Source organism: Apostichopus japonicus, chromosome 16, assembly GCF_037975245.1.
Source record: "Apostichopus japonicus isolate 1M-3 chromosome 16, ASM3797524v1, whole genome shotgun sequence".
In the NCBI taxonomy this organism is placed as follows: Eukaryota; Metazoa; Echinodermata; class Holothuroidea; order Aspidochirotida; family Stichopodidae; genus Apostichopus; species Apostichopus japonicus.
The window spans coordinates 40,870,782-40,887,081 of NC_092576.1; the positions used below are offsets into that span (position 1 = coordinate 40,870,782).

Here is a 16,300-nt window from a genome sequence, read left to right on the forward strand (position 1 = left end):
CCTGGTCATGGAGCCCTTTTAACACTCTATTCTTTGCAGTCTATCTAGTTGCAATGAAAACAAGACAAGCTAGCCACCTCCTCTCCCCCCTTCCCCCCCCTCCCCCCCTTGCCAAACAGCTGTACCTTAGCATTCCTGAGAAATGGGCCAGGAACTAAATAATACTTTTAACTGCTAGCCTGTTTTTTCAAATTCAAAGTAAAATTAACAGCTAAAAGGTAGGTTAGGAATATAAATTATTTTGACTTGATCAAGTTCATCGGCACCAGTGTGCACAAAAAAAAAGGGAGTAGAATTTAATTTGTAATAATTCCTCTAATTTGAATTCAATTCTTCTAAGCTATAGTGGGAAGTTGTACTTGACACTTTTTTTGTATTACACAGACCATTAATGATACTAGAATTGGTGTCTCCTTTAAGTGTCTTTCGGTTTTGAATTCTGTTTAAATTATCTTCCAATTCTACTTACTACACTCCTTATAGTAAGTAGTCCATTGTATTCATGAGTGTCTAAATTCCTACTTGAGTTAGTCATAGTCTGCTGGTAACAAGTAAAGATAAAAAAAACCTGAACGACCTTTAAACTTTGAAACATTATTTTCTTGTTGTTTGACAAACAGTGGGAAGCCAACTATACCAATAATCATAAACATGTACACAGAGTACATGCCAATTGTGGGGAAACAATTTGTGAATCTGATATACTGTACATAGTACATACGCTGTGTTTATACAATGTGATATACATGAATGCATACATACAGTGTGAACACTATAGTACTGAGACAGCTGGAAAGAAAAACACACACACATTGACATCAACATTTGATCAGCTCAATTTGCTGTCCCGTCGTGCATACCGGACCCTTCCACGAGACAAGACATGTTACTTCTCTGTTTGTAAGTTGCTTGTGTTTTCTCAAACTCTTATTCCCTTAAATCCAATTAAAATAAAACTGTTAGCAAACTGCTTATACACTAGAGAGCATGTCTAAGAGAATGTGTAAAAGTAAGGTTGGCCTGACGTTTCACTCTCTTTGTGTTCACCATGCTCATTAACCTGTCTGTATTCTGTGCGTGTTTTTGTCCCTTCTGTTACTGTTACTTGTCCTTTAGCCTCTGAAGAAGATCCTGGTAGAATCGAATCATCAGGCCAACTTACTTTTACACATTCCCTTCAATCCAAACGGTATTAATTGTTGTGTATTATTTATTGGGTACATGCTGTACTCACATTTAACATATTTTCTGCCTTTCACTACAATGTACAGAGCTAATGTGTATATCTACTGAGTACAATGTACATGTGTTATAGCATAGTGGCCAACTGTGCTTGGTATCAAAACCCTCCTCCGGGATTTGTTCTTAATTACTTATAGTACTACTGAAGGGATCTTGAGAGTTGGTTATAAAAGGTACTTGCAGTACAAAATTACTTGAAGTACTTCAGTACTGTTAGATTCTTGTACTTTTATGTATACCAGTAACAATTAAAATTCTACAAGTACTCATATTCATACTGATGATCAGTATGAATATGAGTACTTGTAGGATTTCCATTGTCACTGTTGTACATACAAGAATCTATGTACTCATACTTCACCAAGGAAGGATTGTAAGTTGTAATTGTACTCAAGCTTTTGGTATACTCATGATACGTACAAGTCTGGCTCCAGGGATATTTGCTAGTAGGGATTGTAGAAAGTACTTCTTGATGAAGGAAAGTCTGCCCAAGTTCTAATTGAAGCTCCTCTTTGCTTTAAATACATCAAAGAGTATGAGACTTATATAGCGCCAAATCAGTAGACAAAATTCACTGCTCAAGGCGCTTTACAAAGAAAGCAATGATATATTAAGTTGGTGACTTCATTATTGATTGGAGTTTGCATGCTGGATCTGTTAACTACATTTTGGTATAGAAGCTTCTCTAAAACTAAGCCCTGCAAAGCTATAAAGCGTAACCAACTCTATGTTAGACTACAGCAAATCTACTTAAATCTTAAATGCTAAGTACAATAACTGACTTGTAAGAGATAAAACACAACTTTAAATACTATTGGTAAGGACCAAACATGGGCCAGACATGTATGGTAGGCCTTAGGTGTGGGACAAATATACCATATTTTATAATTAATATGCGTATAAATTGGAGTATATATGTGTATTCAATTTCGATACATGTAGATATTACCAGCCAAATCAGAAGGCAGATTTATATAGTTGTATTAAATAAAAAATATGCGTATTAATTTGAATATATTAATACCATAGACAGGAAGTTACTCTTGCCTCTTATTGTCACTCGTTACCAAGAAACAGGTGAGGCTACTGATGACATCATACAGTAGGTTACCTTATTGGTAGAGAGATCTAATATTAGGTACACAAACAGGTGCAGGGTTGTTTGTTGTAGAGAGTTACTGTGGGAGGTCAAAGTGTATAGTGATCTACTGGGACTTGGAAGTTGTAAAAGTAGTATTCTTATTGGATTTGATACTTTAATTTATTCCTGCCAATGTGATTGGCTGATTTAATCTGTGTATAGATTTGATTTAATATGCATACAGTATATTCAAATTAATGTGCATATATAATTATGTTGATGGTTTGTAGATCTAGAAACTGTTAGTAATCTTTCTGGGAAGTGTGATGTAGGAGGAATTCCTGTCTGTGCTAATATCACAGAGATTGTAAAGGTGAGCCTAGGGTAAGGGGGCGGGGAAGGCGAAGGGGAATAGTAAATTGGTTAAATTTTTTATTGTTAAAGATCTATCTGAAAATTTATACACATTGTTTCATAACACAGGCTCAGAATACAGTGTTGTGGGAGGTAGGCTAAGTACTGTAGGTTGTATATCAAGTGTCTGTATTATGAGAGATACAGGTACAGTACACACCACCGCACACAGTGCACACTGCATGAAGGGAACAAAAAAAATATTAAAAAGATTCTGAAGGGTCTTATATCAAACTGGTTGAAACTGTTACGTCGTCCATGATTTAACATATTTCTTGATATTGGTAGAAAGTATGAAGTTAAAAATGTCAATTGTTTGAGTGAACTGTTATTTGTGTAAGGCTTGTTAAAACTGAAGTGGTACTTGAGAAAGTTTAAACTCACCCACACAGTCACTTCATTATCAATCAATTAACTACTACTCAACAATCAAGGGTCTCTTGTGAATGCAGCTGCAATGGTTGGTACAGAGCTGAGGCTTTTAGTTCCATTTACACATAGCATTTTTGCACTGGGAAATATATTTAACTTGTTTTAAAAAAAGGCCCTGCCTGGTGCAGAAATTAGCTCGTTTTAATGCACATCTGTTGCTGACAATGGAAATGTATGGATGGCTTATATGATGGGTTCTCATTAGGCAGCCATTGGGCCTGCGGGCCAGCGAAAGATGTGAGACCAATCGGTCCAGAAAGGTGGGCCCACTGTCTAGCTTACACTAATCTGGTATGCGGACCCATGAACCTTAAAGACATGAGCAATTCTACCTGCTGTGGGGGTGAATGCAAACCAATGTTTCTCTCAAGCCCTCATGGAATTATTATCTGAGAATGCCCTGGTTTATTTGGCATCAAGTCTTGGCACACATGTTCTGTACATGTATTTAAACAGCTCTAGATAAGGAGCTCTACGATGTATTTTAGTATAATATTTATGAGGGTCAATGTCCCAGTTAAATTATGCAAAAAAAAAACAAAAGCCAAACCAAACCAAAAAACATTCTATTCTTTGTGTACATTCTAAAATATCTTTAAAACAGCTGTTACATTGCATTACGTAAATGAAATATTTAAACCATATTTATTTGATCACCCCCCCCACCCTACAGATGGAAGATTCCAAAGTATAATTCAATAAGTGGTCATGTGACAAAGCACATTACATGAGCTAGTAGGGTGCCCTGATATAATGTGTGTGGAATGTATTGTAGAATTCTGCAGACTATAGCAACAGTATGTAGGCTCTTAGTGCTAATGTGTATAGTCATACCATGAAGGTGGGAGGGGGGGGGGAGGTGGAATTGGGTTGGAAAAAGGGGAGGTAGAAATAGGGAGAGGGGTAACAAAGAGAAGGGCGTGCATGTGTCACAATTTTTTGCAATGATGCGCAACTTTTCGAAGAAATATGGATGTAGATTAAATTGTTAGTTTTAGTTGTTGCATCAAGTATACAATTTCATTAATTAGTATTAAACTTACAGTATGGTAATTTGCAGAGTAAACTATTTGATCTTTTCTACCATTGCTGGCATTACAATATATATATGTATATATATATATATATATATATATATATATATATATATGTAATATATATATATATATATATATATATCTATATCTATATATATATATATATATATATATATATATATATATATATATATATGTAATATATATATATATATATATCTATATCTATATATATATATATATATATATATATATATATATATATCTATATATATATCTATATATATATATATATATATATATATCTATATATATATATATATATATATATCTATATCTATATATATATCTATATATATATATATATATATATATATATATATATATATATATATATATATATATATATATATATATATATATATATATATATTGACCCTGCATCTGAGTGAGTGTGCACAATACATTGCAAGGGCTAAGTAGAAATATAGCCCTACAGTAGCTATTTATAAATTCCGACTGTAATGTTTAACAATCCAAGTTTTGAAACCATTTTGTTTGCACTTCCGGATTCTGAAGGGACCTCAATACCATATGACCTCAATTTATGCCTGCAGTGGTTTATAGTCCAATGAGTAATTCCCTGATGCACACAATAGTAATACTGATTTGAATTTACAATGGTATCGTATAAGACTGGGTATGTTTGCTTTAATATGTCATGTCCATTCATTGTAGTTTGATTGACATACAGACACTCACACAATCATGGTCTTGTTAGAGTATTAAAATGAACAGTAAAATGGAACTGATGCAATTAAAATATTCATGAATAATACCCAAAATATTCTTGCTGTGATTCCCCATGGGGAAGTTCTGGGAAATTTTACCTTTACAGAAGGATATGAAGAAGGAACTAGATATGTAAATACACACAGTACTCAAAAGATTACTTTGTAAGAAGAACATTTATTGTGAAATCAGAACTGTGGAATGTCAATTAACCGTAGGGAGACGGACCAGAAATATAGTTCAAATATAGGATAGATTTTATATACTCTCCTCACACACTACTGGCAGATATGGCAATGGGTTTTTGTGAAAATCAATAACATATCTGTCTTTGGTACATTAAAAGTTTTGTATTACATATTTCTTCATCAAAACAGTTCTACTAATTACAAAATTTCATCTTAAAAGTTACAGTATTCCTACTTTTGTATGTATTTCACTGTGTGTTTTGCAGTTTTGATAAACTTATGAATGGCGTTGCATCTAGAAAATCCACATAACTGTGGATCTTTTATCCCATGTAATGTTGCCCTTTTTCAGGAGTATTTAATTTATTGTCTGCAAGAGACTGAGGAAAACATTGGTTTGAGCAAATTAAGGCCAGATCATATGTTTAACTGAATCTCACTGTATGGTACATAAATAGAACAATGTACTGGGTATATATTCCTACCTTGTTGCTAAATCTGAGGCCAACCGGGGGGGGGGGGGGGGGAGGTCTGCATTCTGGACTGGATTAGTATTATAGAATTTTTGCACCTTATTCATTTTCGAGGCTACTTTTAAATATTTGGCAGGCCAGATTTGGTCTGTGGGCCAACTATGGAGAATTCCTGCCCTTTTTTTATCGAGATAGAAGCCTCCAACTTTAGTTAGAGTGCATGTTTATCATTCAGTGATAATAAGAAGGAAGTCCCTTCAACCTGCGTACTATACGTATGGAAAGTAGAACTACAACTTATTTTGTAATTTATGTAAATATAACCACTGATAACCACTGACCAAAGCTGTTTCAATCAGGGAATAGTTTTAGTTTTCAAATTTTTGGGTGTTTAGTTTTGAAGTCTCTGAATTTTGTCCCATAATAAAATACTATGGTTCCCTGCATGTGTAGAAAACTGAACATTTATGTAGTAATTTGACCAAGATGTATAGCATTTTGTGAAACTTTACTGGATAAATGATTCCCTTGTTGTATCTTTCTGTGTTAGGCCACCTGTTGTGTACATTGTACTGTGTTAGGCCACATACGTAATGTGTACACTATACTGTGTTAGGCCACCAACTTATTGTGTATACTATACTGTGTTAGGCCACCTATTGTGTAATAATAATAATAATGAGACTTATATGCCAAATCAGTAGACAAATGTCACTGCTCAAGGCGCTTTACAAATAAAGCAAATTAATTTACAAAAGATCAAGTGAAAAGATGGGTCTTAAGTAAACTTTTGAATGTAGAAAGTTTTGAAAGTTTCGAATGAAGTGTACCCTGTACTGTGTTAGGCCACCTATTGTGTACACTGTACTACACACAGATAGACCAACCAATATACACTACAGTATATACTCTCTGTTACTACTACTGTATATAAGCCATTTTGAAAGAATTTGTAATTGAATTGAATTACATTGAATTAAATTTATTGTCCACAATCGGAAATTCGGCTTGTAACACATGTCGTAAACGAAAAAAGAAAGAAAAAGCAATAGTAGTTATAGTACAAACTACTTATCAATAGACTGCGATACACATAGAGTAATACAAACAAATATTCAGCAAGTCCTACAAATAAGAAACTAATCTTCTCACTTGTGAATTAAATATATGGATAGAATTAGGCACAAATGAGTATCTGTAGCGGCCCCTAAGTGTACGTGGTGGACATAAACGCAGTCCAGAGCGGTTGTAAATGAAGTGCTCAAACAAAGGGTGTGTTGGGTCTTGCATGATTTGTTTCAATTTATTACTTATTTCTATTCTCAGTTTCAGGGAATATTTTATCAAGTTACAGTTTGTAAATTGCTATACAAACTGTTCAAGTTGCTATATTTCAGATAGCGTTTTTCTACACAGCTGGAACTACAGTTTATATTATTTCAATGAGAGATTAAATTCAGAGCCATTGGGGAAAATGCTACACAAAATTTGAACACTTAAGTTATTTCCAGACTGGGTTTAAAATCTTAACCAAGCAAACTATATATACCAGTCAATGTTGATTCACTAATTGTGTACAAAAGAGGAATCTTAGCTAAACACAACCACCACCACCGGAAGGTGTTCAAGTTTGGTGACATTCCTTGCATAGTTGGAATATCTCTCGGCTTGTTAACATTTATTGGTTCAACACTGGGTGGGTGACGTTAATAATGAGTGGGAGGAGTTTTAACACCTTTTGTACCTTCTTCAATGTCTATTAACAGTCTAAGCATAGTGAGTCTTCTTCACACATTGTATTGTACAGATAAAATTTTCTATCCAAACAAGAAAAGATTTCAAGATGAAATAAAAAAACCACAGTGTTGTATAATTATAAGGGTTCTGTATGTTTTTTGTTTTTTATAATATCTGTGATTTTAGATCCAAATTTGTCATCACCTATTCCTTGGTACTAGTACTGTCACTAGATCTTCTATTGGAGTGAATTCAACTGTAAGTAGTACATACAGAAATCGCACAATATTTATGCATAGAACTACAGTGTGTAAAATATTGTAACCTTGTATTTGAAGAAAAAAGATCTTTCAATAATCCTTGAGAGCTCACTCTGTTAATTGCTTCTGTTTTGTATATGACTGTAATTATATGTTTCCTTTATGTACTTTTTATAGACTAAATCCTATTTATAAATTAATATTTTTACTGGAATAAATAAAATGAAAAAAAAAAATATAGATTAAAATGAAGTGAATTAAAATCATCAAAGTTATGTAAAGTTCTGTGTACCTTATTTACTACATACTTTAATTCACTATCTTAGAATATAATAAAAAATCTTTTAGAGTGAAGAAAACAGTTAACAGATTGCTAAGCCTGCCGCAAAAAGGCTGTGTAGATATACGTGTATTCAAGGGCCTGACGTTTCAATTTCAAGCAGGTTCTTTTTTTGTCTCAGAGGCTAAACTGAAACAAAAGTTAGAAATGCATCAAGAGACATAAATGGACGGACAGTTAAAGATCTCTTGGTTTCTATTCCCGGTCACCGAACCTCCTAGCTTTCCTAGTTGATATCAAACATTGCTTTTAAATGTTCTGTACTGTAGATATATGATAAAGCACAGATCTGTGTACTTGATAGGAAGCTCACAATAGGACCATGGTCTTTAAGTGTGCTGTCTATAGCAAAATTACCTTCTGCTTGCAAAGTGACCAGATTTACAGATAGATGATAAGCTAATTCCGATATGTCATAGTACTAGCACAGTATCTTATTAAATCAGCTACATGGTAGATACATGAAGCCTGTAGTTAATAATTACTTCCAATATTTGATGGCGAAGAGTATTGATAAAACTCAAAAATTGTCTCTGATAATTTGCAAAACGTAACACAGTTTGTTTATAGTCTCTACAGATATATGCATAGATCTACACTACAAAATTTCTCACCATGTACAGTAGTAGGTAACATATATTTTATTGATCAATATTGGGTTGGCAGTGGAAGTACACCTGTTAGAATTAACTCCTAAAATCAATGCTTTTAATAACCTACTGTACAAGATTTATGATTGGCTATAGACACCTGGGGATTATTTTAATCATAATCATGGAGGGTTCTGATTGGACAATTGGATGGGAGACCATTTTTGTACTCAATGGTAATGGCCTTTGGAGACAGCCAGGGTATTATTATGAGTTGGAACATTTAACTGTTATGATGTCTAAAAGCTTGATGGCAATCATGGAATATATATGTAATTGATCATATTTATATAAATAAGTAAATAAATATGCCCCTTTACTGTCGAAGTGCAAATTTTTATGTGATAAGAATTTCCCTTCATATGTCCCTATATTCTACACTTACAGATCTCTCTCAACACATTCACTACAAACAATACACTGAAACAATTATATATAGACAATTTTCATAATTCTGTCAGTCAGTGTGAGTCATGATGGTTAGTGGTTAAGGTGAGTTTATCCCCTCCAGGCTATGTGGGTTTAACCCCCCTCTTATGACCCCACCTGCTGGGTAAGTGGTGGTCCCAGATGGATGACAAAACAAGCAGTGGTTTTGGTTCTGAACTTGAGGTGAAACACTGACAGCATCAAGAGTCACATATGTGTGGTTTTCTGTGCAGCTAGAATGTTTCATTTAGACAGATCTTTAGGGAATATCAAAGATTGTTGACTTCAAAACTGAGGATGAAAAGCAGGTACTGTTATGTACAAAGGATGACAGTGTCAAACAGGAACTTATATTATGTTATAAGTGTATATATTCCAGTCATAGACAGTACAAAATATCTAAGAATGAATATAAGTGTATATATTCCAGTCATAGACAGTACAAAATATCTAAGAATGAAATTATTTTCAAGAAATTAAGGAAATTTAGTCAAGGATTCGGTTACAATGTATAGATAATTATTTTTGTAATGTACAGAGGATGCCAGTGTCAAACAGGAACTTATATTATGTTATAAGTGTATATATTCCAGTCATAGACAGTACAAAATATCTAAGAATGAAATTATTTTCAAGAAATTAAGGAAATTTAGTCAAGGAATCGGTTACAATGTATAGATAATTATTTTTGTAATGTACAGAGGATGCCAGTGTCAAACAGGAACTTATATTATGTTATAAGTGTATATTCCAGCATAGACAATAAGAAATATCTAAGAATGAAATTATATTCAAGAAATTAAGGAAATTTCTTCAAGGTATAGGTTACAATGCATAGATGTATGCTAATTATATTTGGAAGTACTTTAAAAACTAAGAAATGATATTAAGTTTGTTTTCTAATTTGTCTCATAAGACAAGACTATGGGAAGTTTATTAGACATGGTAAGACAGTAGACACCAACTGTTGTTTGATCTCAAAAAATATGGAAAAGCAATATATATTCTTGTTGAAAGCTAGCTCTGAGACCATACAAAGTCTGAGTTAAAGTGTTAGGTGCTTATTCTATTAATTGTAATGTGTATAGAATGGGGAACGTTTCTGGGAAATCATGAATTTCATAGGTCAGATTTGTTATTAAATGGACTTTTATATTGAATGGAAATAAACATCACTTGATGGGAAAGATTTCAGTTTAGACTTTTATTCTGATCATGATTAAAACTTGTGAAATCCATAAAGATCAGAGTTTATAATTTTTGATGCAAACTTGATATTTTCCAAAGCTCTCGACAATATACTTGAAGGAGTTTGAACTGTCGGTGCACGTTGTTAATACAAGCTTTAGGAACTGTGGACATTTAACATAAGGTCCCAAAGGACAATCAAAAGGTCTCGAGTTTGAGTCACTCCAAGATTAATGTATGTCGTCCAGTTCTACAGTAGTTGTTGACAATTCATAATCATGGACGTTAAATATGGATGTAAGAGATTGACTTTGGTCAACTTGCGGCTTTGATAAGCCAATGATGGCTTCTTTGCGAGTTCCTGCTAGCAGGAGGATCTAAAATACATACATCTAATCGTATATTGCAGGTATGTGTTACTGCTACAGTATACCAGTCAATAATTGAACAAACTTGGAATCCCCAAGATTGATTGATATGGAATCACTACATTGAACAACATAGCACATACAATATGACCTACAGTAGTGCCTATTGAACTCTCAAAGAAATTATTGACTAAGAAGAATCAATCAATATTTCATATTGTTTACTTTCATGTACATCATGTACACATATAATAAAGTGATAGGCCTGTAGTGTGTTTTCATATCGAGCTGTTTGCAATGATAACTGTATGTGGCATCATATAGTGGAATATATAGTATGTCTGACATAGAAGTTTTGCCTGGTTGATTTAAATCACTCAACTGGCATCCTCACTTACCTGTCCCTCCATGCCTACTGCACTCTGGTATAGATGAGTGCAGGTTTGGTATGTTTAACAATGACCAAGTTGTATGATTTTGGTTTTTCTTACTGTATTGTGTACACATGATGTATTGAAGTCTGCAAAGATTCAAACATGCTTAAACACATTCATGAGAGAAATGTGGTAATGGCTCTACTTGTATTAAGATGAGTGCAGGTTTGATACATGTTTGTTAACAATGACCAAGTAGTATAATTTCGGTTTCTTACTGTATTGTGTACACTTGATACATATTAAAGTCTGCAAAGATTCATTTAACATACTTAAACACATTCATGAGAGAAATGTGGTGATCATGTGTGACCGATCACTGTCACCTGTATAGATCTGGAGCTAAAATTTGATTAAAATTTATTTCTGTTTAAGATTCAAACATGGTTAGACACATTCATGAGAGATATGTGGTGTTCATGTGTGACCGATCACTGTCACCTCTATAGATCTGGAGCTCAAATGGTAATCAAAATGTATTTTTGTTATTGATCATGTCCCCAAAATAAAATAATATTTATGACATGAGGTCATGACTCATAGCTGAAGGTTTGTAAAGCAGTAGACAGTGATAATGTGAATGCATGTACAGTAACTGTCAATGTAGAGGCTGCTCTGTGCGGTGGTGATGTCGACTATTATTATCAGCACAACCTATTAAGGGAACCATTCACTGCCTGCTGACTGCATTCACATACAATGTGTGTAAGTAATACCTGATCAGTATGTTGTCTGGTGTAATACCTGTCAAAACAAGACACCAGATCTCAGTCTTGTCTGCTGCTGTTCAGGGAGCAGAGAAGATCAAGATGAAGATGGAACATGAGAGAATCTTCATCATCCAACAGTTATGAGATGAGGCGGGTGAAACTCTGGCCCATTTCTGTGATCAGTGATATAAAACATCTGTTTCAAAATGATGGGGGGGAGGTTGGGGGGGAGGGTGATAGATAAAATAATACAGTAGTCATTGTGGGAATCAGCGTTTGATGAAAGTTGGATGTATCCTTGTATATAACAAGTTGCCTTGATCTTACTGTAACAGCTTACCTCAGTACTCTCTTACTGTACATTCCTACGTATGTAATCAGATTCATGAATACCCAAAACCTTGTAAGTTAGTTTTCTTTTTTTTTTCTTTACTCCTTGTGTTGTGTAACAAAACACCTATTTTAAGTTTGTCCAAGACAAATTGGTGAGAGTTAAACAGTCAGTGCTACGTAATTCTGTTTTATGAAAAAATTTGTGTGGTTGATTACAGGGGCGGACTGGAAATAAAAATTGTCACCCCCTAATATATCGAAAAGAGCCACCTCCACCCCGCTAAAAAAATCCTGCAAACAGACATAATGTGTAAAGTTTGGTTGTGTACAATAACATGTTGAAGTCTCTGTCTTCAATGCCCAATGATGTTACGTCTTTCAGTAAATGTCTTATCATCACAAAAGTTAGCGTGCAATCACAGACTGCTCTGCCAAAGATAATAATCAAGTGTTTGTGTGTTTTGATGCTGGCAGTTGCAATAACCTTCAAACTTGTTTACACTTCGTTCCATTGGTCGATTGTATAAGATTGAAAAAATCCATGAATTTATAGTTGTTTACAGTCTACTCTGTGAACTTTGGCTCAAAACAAGATTAATATCTTGCTTTGAAAAAATGAAATACCTCCCCCTAATAATGAATTCTTCTTTGATTTAAAGCCAGCTTTGTCCTTTGTGTCTATTATTTTTACTTCAGTTATTCAAAGCCTTTGCAGGGTAGATGAGAACCAATTTCTATCTTAACCTTGTAACCAAGGAGTCTGTCTGTATATGTTGTATTTTATTAATTACAAATTGCTCTAAAATCATAAAAAAGACTGTCTAAAAGCATGATGGCTGTATTATTGTCAAGGCTAACAAAGTATGGTGTTTTCTTTGTTTTCATGAAAAGGATCAGAACAATATGTTGTTTGACATTAATATTTGGATATGACAAAGTCAGATTTTGTGCAAAGTCAGTGTTAATATTTTTCATAAATTTAATATGTACAGTATCTGCTGTGTATAGGAAAATTAATTAGAGAAGACTGCTGTACAGTAAGTACAGTAGTCAGTACAGTAAGTACCTGTAGTACAGTACTAGCCTGGATGTAATATTAGCCTACTGTATATGAGCCTATATTAGTGTTTTTTTCTAGCCTAACACAATAAGATATATGAGCCTATATTAGTGTCTTGTAGCTTAACCCAATAAGATATGAGCCTATATACACTTGTTGTTTGTAGCCTAACACAATAAAATATGAGCCTATATAGTGTTTCTTGTAGCCTAACACAATAAGATATGAGCCTATAATAGTGTTTCTTGTAGCCTAACACAATGCGATATGAGCCTATATTAGTGTTTCTTGTTCAAAGTGATATGATGACGTAAATCGTGGTATGAATTTGCAATTGCATTATGTGAAATGGCTGTAGGAATGACACAGAATTTTGCTATAAGATTTACTATAATATAGGATGTAAGTTATCACTCCCTGTTGATACTGTCCACATTATATACTGTACAGTAATGTTGTTTGTTAAATTAACATTCAGACATTTTTCTTTTGCATTTCAGAATTTGTAACATTCATTGACCTGTTAGGACGAAGATTATAGATATAGTGTCCAGAGAATGCCAGAGATTCAAGATGGCGGCCGCTCGGATTTGATGAACTACATAAGAGAGGCAGATCAGGACCTAACCGTAGATTCACCAGCCACTGCTAGCATCTTACGATCAGTGGAAGAACAGGTATAACTGTGGTACACCTCCTCCACCCATCTAGTCACCCATCCCCCCTCCCACATGTTCACTGACCTCTACTATGACCCTTCCTAAGGGACACAGTCATCACTGAGCAGCTGCCTTATCAATTCCAGATATTATCAGCTGAATTATATTATCTGAGAATTACTGTAGATAAATTAGTTATACAAATAAATCAGTTAGACTATCTGTAGATAAATCAGTTAGACTGTACATAAATCAGTTAGACTGTACATAAATCAGTGAGACTGTACATAAATCAGTTAGACTGTACATAAATCAGTTAGACTGTACATAAATCAGTTAGACTGTACATAAATCAGTTAGACTGTACATAAATCAGTTAGACTGTACATAAATCAGTTAGACTGTACATAAATCAGTGAGACTACATAAATCAGTTAGACTGTACATAAATCAGTTAGACTGTACATAAATCAGTGAGACTGTACATAAATCAGTTAGACTGTACATAAATCAGTTAGACTGTACATAACTCAGTTAGACTGTACATAAATCAGTTAGACTGTACATAAATCAGTTAGACTGTACATAAATCAGTTAGACTGTACATAAATCAGTTAGACTGTACATAAATCAGTTAGACTGTACATAAATCAGTTAGACTGTACATAAATCAGTTAGACAGGTACATAAATCAGTTAGACTGTACATAAATCAGTTAGACTGTACATAAATCAGTTAGACTGTGCATAAGTCAGTTAGACTGTACTTAAATCAGTTAGACAGTACATAAATCAGTTAGACTGTACACAAATCAGTTAGACTGTACATAAATCAGTTAGACTGTACATAAATCAGTTAGACTGTACATAAATCAGTTAGACTGTACATAAATCAGTTAGACTGTACATAAATCAGTTAGACTGTACATAAATCAGTTAGACTGTACATAAATCAGTTAGACTGTACATAAATCAGTTAGACTACATAAATCAGTTCGACTGTACATAAATCAGTTAGACTGTACATAAATCAGTTAGACTGTACATAAATCAGTTAGACTGTACAGTACATAAATCAGTTAGACTGTACATAAATCAGTTAGACGATACATAAATCAGTTAGACTGTACATAAATCAGTTAGACTGTACATAAATCAGTTAGACTACATAAATCAGTTAGACTGTACATAAGTCAGTTAGACTGTACATAAATCAGTTAGACGATATATAAATCAGTTAGACTGTACATAAATCAGTTAGACGATACATAAATCAGTTAGACTGTACATAAATCAGTTTGACGATACATAAATCAGTTAGACTCCAGGAATAATCTTTGAAGACAAGAAATTTGTAATCTTGAAAACAACCATCTCTTATTTTTGAATGAGAAAAGTTACACAAAAATACTTTCACTTTTACTTGCTTTTAGGGGATATTGTTAAGTCATCCAGTAACCCCTGTGGTCAAGGGTAATCTAAACCAAACTGGGTTTAATTGTATGTGATGGGCATTTATTGGGCTTAAAGGAGGGGGGGGGGGCTTGATGGGTGCCTGATGGATAATGTCTAATTATGTTGCACTGTAGGTTAAAGGTATAATCTTGTCAAAGTCATATATCATTGTAATACATGAGTTCATTGTATCTTATGTAATGCTAAGTACACATTTACTGAAGAAACAACATCATAGTGAGACCAAAATTGCCACAAATTTTGTTGCTCTTTTGGGAATTTATAAAACTTGCATGACTTTCACAGACTGTTTTAAATTTATCTTGATATTTAAGCATATTGATGAGTTTGCTCATAAATTCTCCCAAACCTTCCAAAGTTGATTACTCAAATAGTTTAAGGTTTTAGTTTCAGGTCACACTAAAGGCAATCTCCAGAACTCTTTCGATCTTTACCAAAAAAGGAAAATCTGTGAGGAGTATTAAATGAATTTGATAAAATTCCCAATATTTTGTCCCTGAAAGACATTTCATAGAACCAGATAATTAATACAAGATCAACTGAAAAAGCTAGTCAACTTCCAAACCTCTTTAAATGTTTACTGTAAGATGCAACGATCAACCGTCCATTATCACAAGTTTGGGCTCCTTGCTTACCTGTCTCCCCACAACATCAGCACTCTCATTCTACCAGTATATACCCTAAGATTCAGATTTGTTTGGTATATTGAAGTATAATTGTTTTCAAGACTCAATACATCTTCTTTTCCCTCCTCTCATGCCTACCAGATATAATTTTCAGGTAAGATGTATGTGTCACTTTATAATTTTTCCTTTGTTTAGTTATTGGATTGGTGCTGTGCTCACATCTTCTTGTTATATATCTTTTGGATGCCCCTGTTATATTTATTTCTTGATTTTATTTCCGTGGCTCTTGTTGTATTGGACTGGCTCTCTTTGTCATGCATGCTTGCTCTAATTTTCCACCCAGTTGGGACAATTTTTTCCATACCATACTGT

The 16,300-nt window shown here is 33.8% G+C and overlaps 1 protein-coding gene across 4 annotated transcripts in view; it reads left to right on the forward strand.

Moving 5' to 3' along the window:
- The window catches only part of LOC139982363 (uncharacterized), a 79,955-nt gene that overhangs the window by 19,340 nt on the left and 44,315 nt on the right, over positions 1-16,300 (forward strand). For 2 of the 4 annotated variants that reach the window (XM_071995108.1, XM_071995110.1), the window contains exon 2: positions 13,669-13,845. In XM_071995108.1, coding sequence (XP_071851209.1) covers positions 13,726-13,845 — 120 coding nt within the window. In that variant the 5' untranslated portion in view covers positions 13,669-13,725. Of the gene's footprint in view, positions 1-746; positions 901-13,668; positions 13,846-16,069; positions 16,083-16,300 lie in introns of those variants that run through there. The other 2 variants (XM_071995109.1, XM_071995111.1) reach the window with 2 other exon arrangements.